The following is a 21,059-nucleotide window of genomic DNA, read 5'->3' on the forward strand; positions in this document are numbered from 1 at the left end:
GGGTGCCAACCAGCTGTATTCACCTTGTCTGTCACAATGAGATGGAGCAGACCCTTGAAACAAAGGATAAGACCCAAGAAACATTGGATGGTTCTGTCACTGACTGTGCCCACCACTGAAAGAGCATGGCAATTATGATAACTGATTCATGGACATCAAAAATTGTTAATGAGACTGAACCAGGACTTGAAAACCCTCAGGAATTATTGGATTCTCTAAGACATGATAGGACTGTTGTAGGACTTGAAAACCCTCAGGAATCATTGGATTCCCTGAGAAATGATAAGACTGTTACAGGACTTCAAAAACTTGCAGGGATCACTGGATTCCCTGACAATGAAGTACTAGACAATAGGTTGGTTTTGGACTATATCTTGGTTGCTGAAGGAGGCTTATGTGTATTGCTATTTACACACCGTCTTTCTAGGACTTCTGGAAATCTTTTACAATACATGTGCATTCATATTGTTTGTTATATCACTACCTGCATGTACAATTAATGTTTGTTATACCACATTGAGCCTGCATCTGCTGTGGGAAGAGTCATCACTGCTAGTCTGTGCTTTATTGCTATTTGCTTGTGTGATACCTCCCATGGTAATGGGTTTGTGCATACCTGTTTCTAGTAAAACCCTTCAGTCCAGAAACTCACTTACAATATCTGGCTTGATTCCCCACTTCCCTTTGGTGTTTTTCGTCTCTCTTTCTGAGAAGTCAAGGAGGATGTGATCATCTCCTTTTTAGTGCTTTCACCTCCTTTCCTGAGAAGTCGGGGGGGTGGGGGTGATCACCTCCTTTGTGGGGTTCTCACCTCCCTGAGAAGTCAGGGATGGCATTACCATCTGTGTTCTAAAACAAAAGAAAACAGAAGATGTAAAGGTCTGAAACTTTGAATAGGTATACCTGAATCAGACAACAGAGCACTTAAGGCTAATTACCTATTTGAAATAAGACAATGACTCTATTAGCAAACATTTGGATAAATGGTTCTTCTCATTATTGATGCTGGCTCAATGTTTGATGTAAAAATACTTGTAGGAAGGATTAGAGAGTGGGGTGACAGAGGCCAGAGCTCACTTGGCCACAAGAAGAGGAGGAGAAATGTGGAGATTCTGGACTCTAGAATCAAGAAGAGATCCTTGTAGTCAAGGCAGAGCAGTTAGCCTATAGCAGAATGGTCACCTGAAACATAGTAGATTTTGCTCCAACCTTTTACCTTTAACCTGCATGTATCTCCCCACTTCAGGTGTGTTTCCTGTAAACAACATATTGTAGGATTCTGGCTTTTAGTCCATTCTGCTAACTGCTTCCTCTTTATGGAGGCGTTTACCCCATTCACATTTATGGATAGAATGACCAATTCTGTATTACTTGCCATCTTGTTAACTCCTGTTTATGCTTTTCTCCCTTCTTTCCCCTCTACCCCCCTTCCCAGTATTAAGCTTGTGAGCACCACTTGCTTCTCACAGCCCTCCCTTTTTAGTATCCCTCCCCCAGCCTTAGAATTCCTCCCCCTATCTTACCCCTTTTCCTCCCAGTTTCCGTATTCCCTTCCGCTTAGCTTATTCCTTCCCTTTTCACTTTTCCCTTCTCACTTTTCAATAAGGTGGGAGAAGTTTCACCATAGATTGAAGATGTCTAAAATTTTTCTCTTAAAGCCAATTCTGAAGGCAGTAAGATACCCACTATATTCATCCCCCTCCATTCTTTCTCTCAGATATAATAGGTTTCCTATGCCTCTTCATGAGATGTACTACCCCCACTTTACCCTTTTTCTGGTACAATGTCCTTTCTACATCAGTTTGTAGAACAAGGTATACGTGTATTCTTTATACATCTTTATAGCCGAAATATAGTTCCCAAGATTAATCTTTACCTTTTTAGATTTCTCTTGAGTTCTATATTTGTAGATCAAATTTTTTGTTAAGTTCTGGCTTTTTCATCAAAAATAGGTGAAATTCGCTTACTTCTTTGAATGTCCATCTTCTTCCCTGGAAAAAGATGCTCATTCTCACTGGGTAAGTTATTTTTGGTTGCATACCAAGTTCCTTAGCCTTTCGGAATATCATATTCCAGGCCCTTCAATCTTTTAGTGTGGATGCTGCCAGATCCTGGGTGATCCTTATTGTGGCTCCTTGATACTTGAATTGGGTTTTTCTAACTGCTTGCAATATTTTTTCCTTTGTCTGAGGGTTCTGGCATTTGGCCACTATATTCCTTGGTGTTTTGATTTTAGGATCCCTTTCAGTGGGTGATCAATGAATTCTTTCAATGTCTATTTTACTCTCTGTTTCTATGACTTCTGGGCAGTTCTCTTTGATAATTTCCTGGAAAATAGTGTCCAGGCTCTTTTTTTCATCATGCTTTTCTGGGAGTCCAATGATTCTCAGATTGTCTCTCCTGGATCTGTTTTCCAGGTCTGTTGTTTTCCCCAGAAGGTATTTCACATTCTTTTCCATTGTTTGATTTTTTTTGGATTTGCTTGACTGATTCTTCTTGTCTCCTCGAGTCATTCAATTCCAATTGTTCAATTCTGATTTTTAGTGAATTATTTTCTTTACTCACTCTTTTAAAATCTTTTTCTAATTGTCCCATTGAGTTCTTTTGTTCTATGGAATTTTTTTCCATTTCGCCAATTTTGTTTTTTAGAGAGCTATTTTCTGTTTCCAGTTTGCCAATCCTATTTTTCAAGGATTTTATTTCTTTATCCACTCTCTCTTTAACTGACTTCTCCAAGCTCTTTTGCCAAGCCTCCCTCTCCTTTTCCCATTTTTCTTCTAGCTCCCTTATGAGAGCCTTTTTAATTTCTTCCATGAGATTCATCTGTGCTGAGGAACAGATGATCTCCTCCTTTGGGGATTCACCTGGAGACTGTCTGTTTTTAATCTCCTCAGGATTTAGAGTCTGCTCTCTATCTGTATAGAAGCTGTCAAGGGTTAAAGTCCTCTTCAGTTTCTTGCTCATTCTGTCTAATAATCAAAGACAAACAAGCAAAGAAAAAAAGGAAAAAACTGGAGTCTTTCTTTGGGGGAGGGGCTGGGTGGTGTTACTGAGCTTCCTCTACAGACTGCCGGGGGGGGGGGGGGGTAAGCAGTGAGGCACTAGCCCTACTGTGCTGCGCCTGCGCTCTGAAATCCCAGAGCGTGCTGAGTCACTGTGGGGGGTGCGGGTGGGGAGGGGTGGCCAGGTCCCGAGAGACTCCAGCTGTTTGGGGTTGTATTCTTCACCCCCAGTGTTTTTAGCTTCTTTGCTGGGCTGCTGACTTGCTGCCAGGGCAAAGTATCCAGTCCCGTAGCAAAGCTCTCCCCGCAGAGACGGCTGCGATCACTCCCCACCCCCTCTCCAGTCTGCTCCCGTGCTCTCACTGCCACTGCCCGCCGCCTGCACCTGATCTAAAACCATCTCAGCCCTCCAGTTAAAACAGACCTTTCTTGGCAAATCTCAAGGATTGCTTCTCTTTGTAACTATTTGTGGGTTTTTTTTTCAGTCAAGCATTAATTCAGAGACTTGTAATGAAATGGATAGTGAGAGAAAACGCGGAGCCACAGCTGTGTGCCTCCTCTCCGCCATCTTAACCATAAGCCCCCTTTTTCTAACTCTTTTAAGATCCTTTTTGAATTATTCCAAAAGCCTTGTGAAATAGGGACCAACCCCTTTGGAGTAATTTGGGGATTTCTTCTAGTGTTGATTTACCTTTAGAATCCTCAGAGTTTGAGGTCTGTTTTTTCTCTTTCTCTATAAAAGGTGTCAATGCTCAGTGTTCTTTTTTGCTCTTTTGCTCATTTTTTAAAAGGCTGAGGTCTGCTCTTAAGGCAAAGGGGCAACAGCTGCTTTAGTTTGTCCTGGGACAGTTCTGCTGACTGACTTCTGGGGCTGGATAAGCACAGCCAAGTCCAATGTTCTCCCCCAGGCTCAATGGCTCACAATTTGCCTTTTGTGTTTGCTTTTAGGTATCTTATAACAAATCTACTTAACCACTGACTTCTATCCAGGACGGGATAGCCTAAAAGCTAGATTACCCTCTGTTTGTGCACAGTAATGCCCTGGCTCCCTGCTTCAGCTCCTTATCCTGGGTTTCCTGCACTGCAGCCTTGCCTCAGCAGCCTCTCCCCTGCCTGATTGAAATAGACCTTTTCTGATGTTCCTCCAAATTATCTTCTTTTGGAAATTTGTTTTAGTCCAAAGATTTATGAATTCTGTCAATCCAAAACCAGTTAAGAGGCTTAATCTGATGTTAATTTGAGGAAAGCTCAGAGGAGGTCACACAGACACTTGCCTGCTTTCTACCATCTTGACTCTCCCGATCTGGAGTATTTGAAGGACATATATTTATAATAATAAACTTCTGATTCATTTCATTTATTATTATAACCATATTTTCACTTAGGTAAAAATATAATTTAAGCTATTTGGATATGTAAAATTAGTCCATAATGCCCATCCTGATTCAACATGATGGTCAGGCAACAGGTCCTAAGCATACAATGTAAGAAGAATTGACTAGCTGGGTCATTGCTTTTTAGTTAGAAATTTCCCAAGTGAAAGCTCAGAAAATTAACATATTTTGCAAGGCTGTGGAAGTGTTGGAAACAGTTTATTATTAACCTCTACCTAGTGTCCTCAATGTCCATGAAACTGATTCTAATCTCCTCAGTGGCTTTTAAAAAAGAACTAGTAACCAACTTGTAAAGGGTACTCCATTTTTTCTTGATACAACTCCTAAATATATCTGGTGCTTCTTTCCCTAATGTTAATGAATTCCTTTCACTGTAACCAACGACTCACCTGAAATCAGTTTTTGATAGCAGCAGTATCTATTTCAATTCTATTTATAAAGGATCAATTAATCAGATTTATTAACAGATAAGTATTTTCAAAATGATTTTAATAACTCTAAGAAGTGAAATGATATAAATCTAATTCTTTCTTCTTGGTTATGGCCAATGACTCTAGATATTGATTTTCTAAACAGCAATTCAGTCTACAACTTACATGAAAGAGTTAATTTGACTTTCTCAGAATACCAGCCTGATTCCAACAGGGTGTTTTATATAGTTAGACAATCTAACTCTATCAATATATGAATGTTATACAAAACATATTTCATGTTGATAATGAATTTTTGTTGACACTGTTAATAGTTCTCTCTGGGAGAGCAGGTTTCTTGGGGAGATTTTCTGAAGGCAGCCTTAATTTCAATTAAAATTAATAATCACCCCAAATGCAGCCAGGTGCTAAAAATTCAGATCTTTTATTGTGTCTTTCATTATATCCCAGTTAGCTTTCTTAGAGGCCTCTCTCTCTCCTTGGTTCTAAGAGGTCTTGCAGCTTTGTCCTTTGCTTCTACCTCTGCTTTCTTCAGCCTCTAGCCAGCACAAAGGTGGAATGGATCTAACTCCTCTAGTTCAAGTCCAAATGTCTCCAGCCAGCACCAAGGTGGAAGTGGAAAATGAATATCTCTTGCCTCTGAGAAAGGGCTTCTGGCTCTCAATCTCCCAGAGTGCTCTGTGTCTGTCCCAGAATGCCTCTGGTCTGTCCCAGAGTACTCCTCTCTGACCCCTGGCAATGTTCCAAAGTAACTCACTAACCAGAAGCTAAGAGCCTCTTTATATGTGATCTCCCAAAGGTTGACTCCTCTTTCTGGAGGCAGGGATTAAGGGAGGTGTGAATTGGGTTATCTCATACTAAACTCTGAAATCTCCCAAACATGTGAACTCCAATGAGTACTTAAATATATTAGTGAGCTAGAGGATTTGTTAAGTACCATGCTAAATTAGCACTTTGTAAGGATTCCAACAATACTTCATATAAATTTCACTGATATATTTGCTAGAGAGAAAATTAATAAAGGAAAAGAATATGGGCTATGACAAACAACATGTTTCTGTTGGAAATGTGCATTTTTTGTAGGTGGAATACAGTTTTCTACTGCACTTTTATTTGAACAATATGAATACTGAAGTCTTCATACTAGAAAGTCTTTATTATTGTCTGTGCTATATGAATTGCTTTGAGAACATAAATGAAAACTTTTATTATTCTTTTAACAAAGATCCTAAATTCAAATTTTAGTGCTGTTGATGAAGATGAATAAATAGAATTACAACATATCAAATTTGTTTTTGTTTATTGTAAAATGCCAATGAAAATGTTATGTCAATTATCTGTTAGACTATTTTTAAAAAATATTGCTAAATTTCTTCTAGGGCTACTAGATGTCATAGCTGATATAATACTAAGTCTGAAATCAGGAAGGATTGTATTCAAATCTTACCTCAAACATTTGCTAGGTATATGACCCTGGGCAAATCATTTAACCCTGTATACCTCATTTTTTTTTTAATTTGTCAGATGCACTAGAGAAGGAATTGGCAAACTATTCCAGTATCTTTGCCAGGAAAACCTCAAATTGGATCATGAAGAGTCAGACATGACTGAACTAATTCAACAACAACAACAACTTACTTCTGGTTGAACTCCATGCTTTCCAAATAAAGGGTATAATTTGAGAAGATAGAATTGTACTGATCAAGTATACATCGCTAAACTGAACCTGAAAACACCCAAGCCTGATTAAACCTGAGTGTTATAAAAAGCAGGAAAGATCTTCCCAAATTAGACAGACCTCAGCCCCAATTTCCTGGTTTCATACTGGCATGGTGTCACCTTTGTCATATCTTGCTTGAAGAGCTCATCACTGAATTTTCATTGCATCTTAAGAATTTTATGTAATCTAATTGTTCAAAATGTTCAGTGCTTTGTAACATTCTTAATCATGTGAGTGTAATACTGCCCTCTTCTGTCACAGAAGAATTTTCAAACGTTCTTTGATTATGCTATTGAATCTTCAGTCACAGATATTCTTTAGTTGAAATATATCAACTGATTCAGGGACTAGTATCATTCTAATTAAAGGTAGAGAAGGCAGCTCATTTTAAGCTAAATCTTTGCTAGACAATTTGAATTAATAGGAATATGAATAAAATAAATGCCAACCCTCTTAAATTCTGTTGCATTAAACAAGCATTTTCCATTTCATTGTAAGGTTGTTGTTATTGTTTTTTTTTTTTCTTTTTTCTATTTGCCTGTATTTGTTTTTGTCTTTCTCAGTTTCTGTTTTTATGTCCCTCAAAGAATCAAGTTAGTAATTTGTGGGCAGGGAGGGGGATTTACATTCACAACATTTTCATATGATGATTTAATATATTTATTTACTGAACAACCTCAATTGGTACTTGGTTAGTTTTCTATTTTCACTTATGTAAATAAATATATAAGAAAATAAACAAAACAAATAATAGCAAGGAATCACAACAAAATTCAGAGTTGTACTTAAAAGATAAAAATGCAGGAAAAAATACTTCTGAAAATATCCAAATAACCATGAAGGAATGTGTGTGTGTGTGTATGTGTGTGTAATGTAAAGAATGTAAAAATCATAAAAACATAGAATGCTGCCATTGAGATTAACCTCAGATATCATCTAAGCTAAATTTAGCCAAATATGATTTCCTTTTCACAGTCTTCCATGATTTTGACACTAAATTTTCAATTATTTTCTTCATGATTTGGGGGAGGGGTCTTTTTTGGTATGATGGTATTAGATACTACCTGCATTTTAGCCTTGTCTTTCATGTGCCCTTGGAAGTCATAAAACTAGCACCTCAAGTTTTGCATCTCCATATTTAGATGCTAGAAAAAAAGTTGTCTTAAGACCATATGGCAGGATCCCCCAAAATATTTTTCTCACTCAATTTCCCCTGTCATATCTCTATTTTATAAGAATTCCCAAGCTCTTAACTAGAGTCAATCTGTTCTCTTCTCTCAACAGGATGTTAATTATGCGGTTTGGGATGACAGTCTACATTGCAAGAGGGACAGATGAGCAAACTTATTTACACATTTTCCAAGTCTTCTAATCATTTCCATCTCTCTCTCTCTTTCTCTCTCTCTCTCTCTCTCTCTCTCTCTCTCTCTCTCTCTCTCTCTCTCTCTCTCTCTCTCACACACACACACACACACACACACACACTCAAAAACACATAGTCTCTCTCAATTCTGAAAGTTAGCTGTGGTTTAGTGTTTTGTTTTTGTCAGGGTGTGTAAGAACATATGTACTAGAGAGGTTTTCATTGAGGAAAAGTTGAGTAAGAATGAAAAGAAGATCATATTACACAAAAATTCCCCAAACAACATAAATTCATAGCATAAGCAAATATCAAAGTTGAAAAGGAACTGAAGAAGCAAGAAGAATTGGGATCTTAAGAAAATTGGTTGTCCGGTACTAGCAAAGGAAAAATATATTTTAATTAATTCTCTTCTCTCCCCTCAGACAATACTAGGAGAGATTTCTTTATGACCATGTTCATATGAATTGAGAATGGCAATAGAATTTAGTAGACTACTAATTGAACTACTTTTTATTAAATGAGAAAAGAAATACATGAAAATATAAATTACTTGGCTAAAACATATTTAAAAGCATAAACAATATTTAAATTAAATACTTCTCTGACTAAATATCCATTGACCTTTCCAAAAAAAGTAAAGCTTCACCAGCATCAACACCTCCAAATCAATAGAGAATTTGAAATAGTAAAACTTAATCTGTATATTTCTAATATCATCACTGGGATTTAGGGAAGAAAGGAAAAGCCACAGAATCTAATCTTTGGAAAAAATATTGAAGGTCCTGGGGATCTGGATTAGCAGAGCATTGAACCTGACATGAATTGTCACTTAAGGGAGAGGGGGTGATGCCATCAACTTGAATGAAATGATCTGACAAAACAGTTTTCCTTGGGAGTCATCAGTTTCATTAGCATGACAAACTAATTACATTTGTCTTGTGTGGGGTGGCAAAGGCTCCTAGAAGTATCAAAAATTTAAATTCTGCTTATGAAATAATGTCATTTCTGTTTCTGTAAATGGATTTTGTGCTGTGTAGGAGCTGCTAAGGCTGGAATAAAACAAGGTTAAGATTTTCTTAAAGTGGAAGAAAGAAACATGCTGAGCTGTCTGATAGAAATGGGTAGAAAGAAGACTAGAAGGATGAAGAAAAAAATAACTCATTTTTTTGCTCAGGAGAGATGAAAAAGTAGTGAACTGGAATCTTTCATTAGCTGGTTGATAATGTAAATACATTTCTCATGTTAGATATAAGTAGGGATTTGTGTAATAATACTTTATGTACATTCCCCAATTTTTTCTATCCTCCCTCACATTGCTGCACATAGATAAAATATCACAAAAACTCTAACGTGGCATTGATTGTGAAATGTAATTAGTACTGCAAAACTGAATTAGATATTTTTGGGATAGCCCTGCCCAGTCTCTTTTTTTAATAAAAAAAAAAAAGTAACTAAGTCAAAATCCAGACAATCACTTAGTCTTGCTTTCTGCTTTCCCTCAGCTATGATGTCCCTACATGAGAGCTTAACATCTGTCCAAAACAATTTGTAGTCTTACTCCTCCAAGTGCCCAGTGAATCATATGAGGCCCTTTCCTTGACAATTAAGCACCTATTTCTGTCAAATGATACCTAGCAATGCACAGCCCTAGGGACAGGAATATATAGCCTGATGTTTAGGTACCTGACTCTGACTTATTAAGCACTTAATGTATACTACATAGATACTATCAGGAATTTTTTTCAAAATAGAGAGTTCCTGCTCTCCAATGTGGAGAGGGAAGTTAGGATCCTTGCCCTTAGGAATTTAGTACTCTACATAAAGATATAAGATGGGAGTGTATGTGTAATAACTAGAAAATAATTTAAAATACTAAATATAACCTATCTACCATCTACTTTGTGAGATAGAGCCCATTACTGCTATGGGAATATGGAGAAAAGATAATCATGGTTTGAAGTTGTCCAGGAAAGGAATACCTGAGTCACATCTTGGAAAAAGCAAGAGTTCAGGATCTTTAACGGAAAGGGCTGGTTAAAAGGTAGTGGTGGTGAATTAAATGCAGTCGACATTCAAAGAAATGATTTGTTTTGGATGCCATTGTTCTCTCAATAGCTTTTTGCTTGAAGAATTCTACAGACTCAGGCATTCTCTTCCACCCCCCCCCCCAATTTGGTTTCATATTTTTGCCCAGTCAACTCTAAAGGTTTATCCTTTTTCCAAAAGTGTTTCAACAGTATGCTTTGAGATGTGAGTTTCAATGAGGGGTTCTAGTCAGTGTTTTGCTGGTAAAGATTGAATTGGAGGACATGGTACAACAGCCCTATGAAGGTAGAAATGAAAGCGCCCATCTTTTCAAGTCCAGAGCTGATTCCTCCCTAACTTTACCATCATCTTCTTCGTGAAGTAGGCAAGAAACTTGACAAGATCATTAGTCCCTTAATAAATGATGCAGCTTTACTCAAATCCTCTGGTGAGGAGAACCTTTCTTAAGACTGAGATCACCCAAGTGAACATTACACCCAAAGGAGGACATATAATGCAATTCTTCTTGTCTGAAGAAAAGAAAAAGGAAAAGATCCTGTTTTTCTTTTCTATCTATCACCATTCTGGATCTTGTCTTTTTTTTTCCTTCTCTAGAGAAGCTGTCAACTCTATTTTCTCCATATTTCCCGAAGAATGTTTGCCCAGCTCGCCTCAGTTTTGTTGGTGGGCTATTACATCCAAGTTCAATGAAGATAAACTCTCCCAATGTCCTCTTGAGGATGAGAACATTGCCCTCCCCCACCCCAAAGTCCCCTCTACCTTTTTCTCAACCAGTCCATGGAAGCGTATCCATAGAAGCACTGATCTCCCTCCTGCTCCCTTCTCTTCTCTACATTTCCCTCCTCCTTCCCTTCTCCCCCTCCTCCCCCCTGTCTCCACCACGCTGCCAGGAGCTGACCACACCCCTCTCCCGTTGTCCAGTGTCCCCGGGACGGGTCCGCTGCCAGTCTGTTGGTGCTGGGGTTTGGCGGCCAGAGGCCGGGAGATGTCAGACCGCCCATGCGCGGAGGCAGTAGCAGTGGAGGCTGCGGGAGCGCGCAGTGGAAAAGGCAGAAGGGCAGCTCCTCCAATGTAACTCTCCTCCTCCTATCTCGGCGCTGGTGGCAGCCAGTAGCTGCAGCGACGGCAGCATCTCGCAGTCCCAGAAGCTACACCATGCTTCTAACTGCCCAGCCACTGACCGGAGTCGGGGGGTCTCTTGTCTCCTATCCTCCTGGCCAGTACCTCTAGGGCTGAGATCTCACGCGTGCTGTTCTCACCAATTCTGGGAAGACTTTTTTCTTCTTTTTGGCTTTGGGATTTAGGAGTATCGGGCAGCGAAGTGGGAAGTGGGCTACAGAAGAAGGGCTGAGGAAGCAGCTGTACAAGTCGGCTCCGGACTCGGCCTGAGACTTACACCAATGTGGCAAGAAGCGATGAGAAGGCGCCGCTATTTGCTGGACAGGGCAGAGGCTGCCGCGGGCGGAGGCGGCAGCGGCTCCGGGTCCGGGGCTGGGGGTTGTGGCGGCCGGCTACACAAGTCCCGGGACTGGCTTTACGAGTCCTATTACTGTATGAGCCAACAGCACCCACTCATCGTCTTCCTGTTGCTAATTATCATGGGCGCCTGCCTAGCCCTCCTCTCCGTCTTCTTTGCTTTGGGGCTGGTAAGTCCCTTTCCTGTATTCCCACACGCGCTGAAGCACCCCAGACCCTTGTGGTCCTCTCCCTTTAGTACTATGGCTTTTCCATCCACTCCCTGCCTCTTTCTCCTTCTGGAGACTTCACCTATTTAGTTCAGATTGTACAGGTTAAACCTTTTGCCACTCAGTTTTGCGGTAGCTGGGTGAACATCTTTCCTTCTCTACCTAAATTTTCTCCGCCCTCCCCATCCTCTCTGTCTCTTTCTCGTTGCTCTACTTGAATCTTGGTTTCTTTTCCTGGCTCAACGAAGGGCATGTAGAAAGGGAAAAAAAAGTTATTTTGGGAGGCATTAGACAAAATAAAGTTGCAGAATTTTCGGGTCTATGGTCAAGGTGTCAGGACTTGTTTGTTCTGGTCTATCTTCTCTCCCTCTTAGGCAAACACCATTTTCTCATTTAAACTAGTCACTTCAAATTAGAATGGACTCAAACTCAAAAAATTATTTGAGTTCATTGATTCCTAGTCTTTTCCATTGGAACAATCACCATTGTGACATTTTATAATGTATAACTCATGACATGAAAATTACTTTTAAAAATCTCAAGGAACAAGGGATAATAACATTTTAGCATTAAAAAAAGGAAAGTTTATAAATTTTTCATGCTCAAACAACTGCAAATGAACTGATAATCAAAATAAACCATTACACAAGTTTCGTGAGAGGCAGATTCAGTCTGTTTATTGTATATTTAGTGCACTTTATAAATGTATGGAGGATATTTAATGCCTCAAAAGATGATGCCAATTGCTAGTTTACATTTTCAAGCAAAAACCTATAGCTTTATACATTTGGATTGAATAGAAAGGGTGAGTCTGTAGAGGGCAGTAAATTCCTGTCAGTGGTTCTTTTTCTTATTTACAATTCAAAGTTTTACTCCAAACAAGGATAAATATAAGATTTGTTCCAAGTCATCTATTGTCTAAGATACATATTTGGTTATTGTGCTATTATTTCTCTCTCTCTCTCTCTCTCTCTCTCTCTCTCTCTCTCTCTCTCTCTCTCTCTCTTTCTCTTTCTCTCCCCCTCCCTCCTTTCTTCCTTTCCTCCTTGTCTCTTTTTTCTTGCTTTTCTTTCATTGCTCTTCTATCTTTCTGTCTCTGTCTCTCTCTTTTTCTTTCTTTCTTTCTTTCTTTCTTTTTTTTTTTTTTGCCTCTCTGCTTTTCCTCTGTATCTTTTTCTTCTCTCTCCATTCTAGGTGGTATTTTCTGATACTAGTTACTCTATCAAAGAAAAGGATGCTTTTTATTTCGAGAGAAATGGGCCAACAAAATGGTTGTTTATTTATTTTTTTTAATCAGGTGCAATTGAGAGCTTCCTTAGTTTTTGAAAAAAAAATTGAACCAGCTAGTACTCAGTTTTTATTCATTGGCAATGCTGAATTTCTATTCTCAGAGGGTTATTTGGTATTCCTTTTTTGTTTGTTTGAAGAGTAAATGAAATCTTTTGTCAATATATGATTTTTTTTTATTTCTTGGATAAGAGAAAGGCAATATGAGCATCAAAACATACAGGAAGGGATATTTTGGTATCAGTTCACACATGTGAAAATGTGATAAATTTCTAAAAATCAAAAAGACCTAACAGATTCTCACTGTCTAACTACATAGGGCAGTTCTTTCTGGTATTCATTCTCTAGGCTATTTTGGCCAAGTTTTAAATATCCCTATTCATAGTTCATTTATTTCTTTTACTGAGATATTATTCTTTAATCACAGAACTGGTAAAGGACCTCAAGTATTAGTTCATTCCCTTTTTGAGGGACTGTCTTGAAAATCAAATGATATCTTTCCTCTGTGTGTGTTTGTGTGTGTGTGTGTGTGTATGTGTGTGTGTGTGTGTACTGTATATTTTACTGCCTCCAAGTAAGGAAAATCCATAACTTACCCTCGATAGATTAAATAGCTCTCACCTTCAGGAAGTTCCTGCTTAGATCCAGTCTTAAATCCATAATACTCATTTGTTTTCTTGTAAATGAGAATGAAAATCAGGTGACCATCTATTTATAGCATCAATTTATCTGTTTAAAGACAAGTATGAAATTGGGGCCTCTTTTAATTTTGTTCTTTGCCTGAGTATATTTTCTAATTCTTTTAATTTTTCATCATGGTAAGTGCTAAAAGGTCAATCAAATTTTTTGAGTGGAGAAGCTAGTCTAAGTTATTTCTTTAATTTCATTTCACTTGTTTTGGGGACTGAATCACAGATTTATATCTGAGAGAGACCACAAAAATTATCTAGTTGAAAGTATCTGTTTTATAGAAGTGGAAAAAAGAGGCCCAGGTGACTTACTAAAAGTCACACAAGCCAGAGACAGAATTTAAATACTTGTCCCCTCATTCCTGAGTCAAATGTGTTTTCCATTGTACCACAGAGTAAAATAATTTCTATATATCATGTTTTGTTTAGCTATTATGCACTTTTTTGAAATGTTAGAATAATAGTTTGACAAATATTCTTTGTCTAAAAGCATTTATTCCTAAATTATCATATTTTCAAAAATTTGCTGCTGCCTCTCCATTTAGAAGATTTGGAAAGAAATCCTAGGGCCAATGATGAATAAAATCATACATAGCAGTATCAGCCTATTTCTTTATGATCTGGTTCCATTCTCTGTCACTCATCATATAGATCTACTTTAGTGATCTCTTTTAATTATAGGAACCTAGGATTAAATCTGCTTTCACAAATAATGGTTGCTGTCTTTGGCTACTGAAAGCAGGATCTTGTTTGAATTTACTAACCTAGATAATTTGATCAGAGAGAAACAATTCTTAAGTAGGACTTGCATTATTTTCTTACACTAGAATCGTTGAAGGTGCAGAGACACTGTGGGAATTCTGTTATCTTGTGATTTGTTGTTGTTGTTGTGAAGACATCATATTAAATCTTATTATAACTCCAAGTCAGATGAAGTCTAGTTGGGGAGTTTCACAAGAAGAAGTTTCATTTGAAGTTATAGTGCTTTCAATGGGCCTAAGATGATTTATTTGTAAGACTGAAGAAAACTTTGTCTTCAGAGACTTCCACCTCAGGATATTGAAATATTTCCTTTGGGATATTGCCCAGATTTCCACCTTAAAACACTTTACTAGAATAGCTTGGCTCTGATGTAATTCAGGAGCTAAGCAGATCTATTTTTTGCTGCTTGAAATCTTGGATTGATTCCTTATTTTCCCCTGAATGTGTCTATTTTAAATTAAGAGACTTTCATCAGGTTTTAGTAGTAAAAAAGTCTAGCCAATTCTTGATAAACAATTGTACTTTCTTTGAATATTTGATTTGAATCAGTAATTCTAGAATATTTCTAGCACATAACTTGTGTTTCTATTGCATGTCTTTGGTTGTGATATGAAATTAAATCAGTAATGAAATTCATCTTAATTTAACATTGTTGTACTTTTGCAGAATTTCAAAAGGATTTCAGTTCACTTCAATAAGAAGCCCAATTTTTGATTCACAAATAATGTGGTTATGACACTTTTGAAATAATTTTAGAAAAAATTTGCAACTAAATCCTAAAGTGGATATCACAAAGGCTTAATTATAAATTTTCTTATTCCTTAAAATTAACTTGACTATTTAGAGAATTTTTATTTTTTGAAAACTATCTGAATTTTTAAAACAATATAAATAGAACTTAGAGTTTGTCCTGAATATTCAAATTGATAGAAAACTTACTCTTTACAAAGGGTAGAAAATCTTTAATACAAATATTCAATGATATTGAATTTAAGTTTAAAACCTTTTTAAACTTTTTTTTTTTGCTTATAGGAATGTGAATGATTTTCCATAAAACTAAAATTTTTGTTTCCAAATGTACATATTCAGATCTTTTCTACATAGATATAAGTTTGGAATAAATACTTTACATGCTCTTTGGACAAAAATGCAAAATCCTAACTGGATCTATTTAGACTTTTTTTTCAGAAATATAAATTATAGTGAGGCAGTTTGTTCGAAATATAATTCTCATAATTCTCAAGTTAACAAATCACATTATAAATTATATATTTTTCACATATTGGGTTTTTTACTATTGTATTTCTTTTCTAAAAACCTATAAAACAATTTTTCAATATGTAAACACTGATGTAGTTTTCAAAAAGTTTTTTGGGTTTTAGGCACAGTAGGATGATGATAATACTAAATTGCAAATGCCAAGTAATTTAGTAATCTGTCCTATTCCCTCTTTAAGATATCATTTCATCTTTCAAATTTATTTCTTTCCCTACTTATGCCCCAACATTAGAAGGTTTGGATGCAAGTTAAGGTCTTTCTTCTTCCTTGATAACTCTTAGATAAGATAATAATTAGATTTTATATTCATATTTACTTTTATTATTTAATTGCTAAAACATCTCACTTGAGATTTTTTTTTCCAATAACAGAATTATTTGTGTTTTAGATTTTTTTACTGGATAATGAAAATTTATTAAAAGTATCAGTAACCCTGAATAATCAAACCCATGAAGGCATTGACATGTTCTTTCCATAATAATCAAGTAGATTCTCTTCCAGATGGGCTAATGTGAGAAAAGGGAGATGGATTCTCTCTACAAAGACAAGATCGGGGAGGAAGGGGAAAGACAGGTTGAAAATGAGATACTATGCATACACATCCCTTATTCAAAATAGTTTTGTGTACAGTTACTCTGTCTTCATATTTGTTGAAATGTGGAAACATAAGTACATGTTTCAAGAAGTTCAGTGGAAAGGCTTGGGGGGAGGAAGATTATGGTTGTTAAGGATACTTCTCTTGTGACACATTTTATATAATATTTTTTTGGGAAAAAAAAAAAAAAAAGATGTGCTGCTGCTTCCAATTGTGGATCACCCATTCTCCTGCCTCAATACTTCAACTATTCCTTTTCATCTAATTAAATACTCCTTCCTTTAATACAATTTATAACACTATTGTGTCTCAACATGTGATCTTAATGAGTAACTGTGGCTGAAAAAGAAATTTTGTTTTCTTTCTAGTTAACAGTCTGGTAATTCTTTGACCAGGTCAGTCCTTGCATAACAGTTATCTACAGGTTCCCATAAACTAGCTGAATGTGCTTGGACTCTTGAGACAGTTATTGATAGAATTCTTATATAGTCTACAGAATGAGAAAGAAAAGCTTAAATTTCTATAGATGCTTTGTGAAAGTGGTAGAAGAATTGGATAAAACATTTTGTGCTTTAAAATATCCTCTTTTATTTAATTAGCTTTAGAAATATTTTTATTTATATGCCATTTGAACATAAATAGATTCAAAATGGTTTATTCTATCCCTTCCCCATCTACTTTTTGAAATTTCTTGCCTGAACTATTGTTTATATTAAAAATATACCTTACAACTGATTGGTTGTACTGATATAACTTATTCTTTCATTTTTGTGAATGTGTGAGGGGGTATTTGTGTGGTGTATTTGTGTGTGTATGTGGACGTGAGTGTATGTTTTTAAAAATATTTTAAATATGTTTTCCATAGTCTGAAATGTATAATAATTATCTGCCTAGCTTTGAATTGCAGAAGGATTATTTTCAACACTGTATATTCCAGTAAGATTTCCAAATAGACACTAAGTGAAAACCAGTAATTCGCTATAATTTAATGCAACATTCACCTTATCACAATATTAAGTTAACATTGCTTCAGGGGAAAATGTGCCCCAGTTTACTTTTCACATGATTGTGTTCATGACATTGATGTGGTTTCATCAATAATTATCAGTGACAGGAAATACTATGCTGGAAGTTAATGAGTTTCTTTTTCCTTTCTATCATGAAACTTTTCATTATAAAGAAAAAGTCATTGGAAAGAGTGTCTGTGTTGCACCACAAAATAGAAAAATCAGTTACTGAAATGCCAAAATAACAACATCACACAATTACCCTAAGCATTTTAAGAGTGATGACCAATTACAACTTATGTTTGTAACTTCTAAACCCTAGAATAGTATTTGTTGTATATAATAGTTCACTTAATGAATAGTTGTCAAATGAGGTCATCTAATCTAAGTCATGATTTTTATGTCAGGAAACTGACATCTGGAGAATTTAACTGCCCCAAGATCACACAAATAGAAAAAAAAAAAAAAAGTCAGAGCTTAGATTTCAAGTCAGGGTTCAAAGCAGAAATAACTTCCCCAGCATCACAGATAAAAAGAGGGTAGAGCTTAGATTTGAAAACAAATTCACTAATTCTAAAGATCGTATTATTTTCGATGCTTCTTTTTATATGACATATTTTAACTTCAACTAGGTTGGAATGACTAAGAATTTGTCCAGGGGTGATGAAATTTATGAGATATGCATGTGTATGCATGCATGTGTGTGTATATACACACATACACATACATACATACATACACACATGCACACATGTTCAATACCCAGTTAGCAATAATAATTAATTTGCACTATGTTATTAAATAGTCTACCTCGGAGCTGTATTATAATTGAGTTCTTCAATAAATTTGACCTGCTCTTTAGTCATAATCTAGGTGAGCTTTTCCTATAAATGATAATTGCAGGATCTTTTGGGATATCTCTTTCCTCTCCGAATCACCATATCCCAATGCTCTCCCAGTCTGTCATGGAACCTTGTGTTCTGAAAGGTGATATCACTGAAATATCCCTGTTAACCCATCTATTAAGCTCTTTGAATCTCTCTTTGCCCTAAAGACCAGATCTCCTAGATATTGCAGTGCCCATAATTATATTGTCTGAAATTACTCAAATTACTTTATGTGTGTTGTTCTTGTTTCTTACCTAGATTATAAGCATCCTTGGATTAAATGTTCTGTCCAACACACTCATTTCTTCAGTAACAAATAGCACAGTTTCAGGAACACAGTTGATAATCATCCAATAGTTATTCATTTATTGATTGTGAGATTTTTTTTATTAAATTCCTAGAACAAATCAATTTTCCTGGAGAGAAAGCAATTCATAAAGCTTCATGGTACTGTCATTTGGACTGTAAAATAATAATTATTTGATAAATTTTAGGGTGTAGATAAGGGAAAGTAGAGTTGTTTTGCTGTCTCTATGATAAACATTTATGATTTTTTGGATAATCAAGAAACTACTGGTGAAGAACCTTCCCCCAATGCAGTTTGGAAACTTTCTTGCAACTTTATAATCTTAGATTTCTGCCTAGGGTCCTGAAAGTTAAATGGTTTTCCTTTCCACACTGCCAATATGAGTTAGAGTTAGTATTCAAACCCAGCTTTTCTGGATTCCAAGATTTCACTGTGTATTACACATTCACTGACAGAGTGTTCAAGATCCCAGAATAACAAATTAGAACATTAAAATGAAGCATAGGGTTTTAATAGATTATATACTGCGAAAATTACTTTACACATATTATTTTATTTAATCCTCACAACAGTTCTAAGAGGTAGGTGCTATTTTATCTTATTTGGACAATTGAGAAAGCTGAGGCAGGTGGAAATTAAATGACTTTCCTAGGATCACACAGTTAAATGCTTAAGGTTAGGTTTGAACTCAGGATTAAGGATTTTATAGATTGTTGAAATAAAAAAGACATTCATTGTTTTAAAATTTCTCCCTATACAAACTTTCTACCAAATTGTTAATAAGGAGTAAAAGATTAGGGTTTGTTTCTTCTAGAGATGAAAATTGAATATTATTTGAAGTCAGTTCCAACAATTAGGGAACCAATAGCAAGGTACACAAGGAAGAAAAGCAAGAGGGTGGGGTGATTCACAAACTGGATAATGAGTCTCCAAAAAATTAAATATTGACTGTTTATTTAAGAATTTCTAATTCAGTGTGAGTTGAATGAGGTACAGATTGACCCTAGTACTCAGATCTATCATAGAGAGATAATTTTATACAAATCGATAAAAAAAAAAAGCAGATTAAAAAAAATATGCAATTCCTTAGTTTAAAATTTAAAAGTCAAACAACTGCAAATGTTGGATTTAAGAGAGAATTTTTTTTCAGCATACCACCCACATGCTACTTTCACTAACCCAAAATATGACCAAAATTGTGCTGGCAATGCTATCTAGATTGAAAAGAACATAATCACATTGAATAGAAAGAGGGCAGGGCAGTGTTCAGGGGGATTCTTCTACTGGCGGTGTACTTTAGGAAAAAAAAAAAGGAAAAAAGAGTTTTGCATTTTTCTTGTCATTTTGGTTTGACATCATGTTGCCTCAAGGAAATATCAGATGAGGGGGAGATGTATACTGTTGGCATACTTCTTAGCTGAATTTCACAGAATCATTAGGAATGGTTTGTTTTGTTTTGTTTTCCTAGACAATCTTAGCTCTGATGCATAGAACCAGTTAGAAGCCAGAGAACAATGAGACACGCCTAGACTCAAGAGCCTTAAAGCTCCTATATTTACTTTTAAAAGGGGGATACTTAGAAGTTCCAACACAGATGAATTTTGTCACCTGTAGTAATAGATGCAGTAGGCTTCATTTTCCTAGATCTTTCTACCTCAATTTAAACTCACCTTTCTGTCAAAGAGTTTAAGAATGCAGAACAGAAAAGATGAACGAAGAATGAAAGACTACTGACAGATATATTTTTCCCCTATCATTTCCTAAGCTCTGGACAGCTTTCATGATCTGAAGGTGCTACAGATCATGCAAAATGTGTATTGACCAATAAACACACAGGAAACAATGATGTAGAAGTAGTTCCATAGGCAGTTTGCCTTAGCCTTTTGCAGTTAGGAAGTTCAAAGGGATACAAGCTGAGTTTGTTCCATGTTTTTACAGTTCCATCATATTTAAATTCTTCATGTAACATTACTCATGGTTTCTTTATTGACTTTCTGTAATGTCTTAATTTGTTTTGTTAACAAAAATTCTTCCTCAAATATTACAGATGAAATAGAAAATGACAAATTAAATAAATTATCACAACAAATGAACAAATTGGATGGTACAGAAACAGTAAAAGCCATCTAGCCTGAGAATCAAAGGCAAATAAATTATTATTGTGGCAAAACTTTTACTATATATTTCAAGTGTTTGAAGACAAGTTGCTTCTTCAAAAACAGGCAATGTTTTCATTTCTGTCATTTGTCATATTATCAACAGATGAGGGTCACAACTAATCATGATTTGAGTATAGAAAAATCATTTCAGAAACAAAATATAGGTCACAGATAAAGATTGATTGTTACAATTTCGGGAAGACCTTCAAAATCATTTGAGATGAGCAATAAAGGAGAAAAGGAATTATTGAAAAATACAAAAATAGTTATCATTCTGACAGAGTCAGAAAAGTCCTTGGGAGAAAGCTTTGAGGAAGCAGACCAAAGGGAAAGAGGGGAGAGATGGATAAGAGGATTACAAAGAAACTTAGAAGACAGAAAAATAGTCTAGGGGAAAGAGAAAGAAGAGCAGAAAAAAAAAAGGAGGGTGTGATGAATGGAATTAAA

The 21,059-nt window shown here is 36.1% G+C and overlaps 1 protein-coding gene and 1 pseudogene across 2 annotated transcripts in view; one reads left to right on the top strand and one right to left on the bottom strand.

The window, feature by feature from the left end:
• LOC127546018 (ADP/ATP translocase 3-like) overlaps positions 1-10,957 on the bottom strand; it is a 48,854-nt pseudogene extending 37,897 nt beyond the window's left edge.
• ADCY2 (adenylate cyclase 2) overlaps positions 10,926-21,059 on the top strand; it is a 596,450-nt gene continuing 586,316 nt past the window's right edge. For both annotated transcript variants that reach the window (XM_051969830.1, XM_051969831.1), the window contains exon 1: positions 10,926-11,602. In XM_051969830.1, coding sequence (XP_051825790.1) covers positions 11,357-11,602 — 246 coding nt within the window. In that variant the 5' untranslated portion in view covers positions 10,926-11,356. The remainder of the gene's footprint in view (positions 11,603-21,059) is intronic.

This window comes from Antechinus flavipes, chromosome 1, assembly GCF_016432865.1.
Source record: "Antechinus flavipes isolate AdamAnt ecotype Samford, QLD, Australia chromosome 1, AdamAnt_v2, whole genome shotgun sequence".
NCBI lineage: Eukaryota > Metazoa > Chordata > Mammalia > Dasyuromorphia > Dasyuridae > Antechinus > Antechinus flavipes.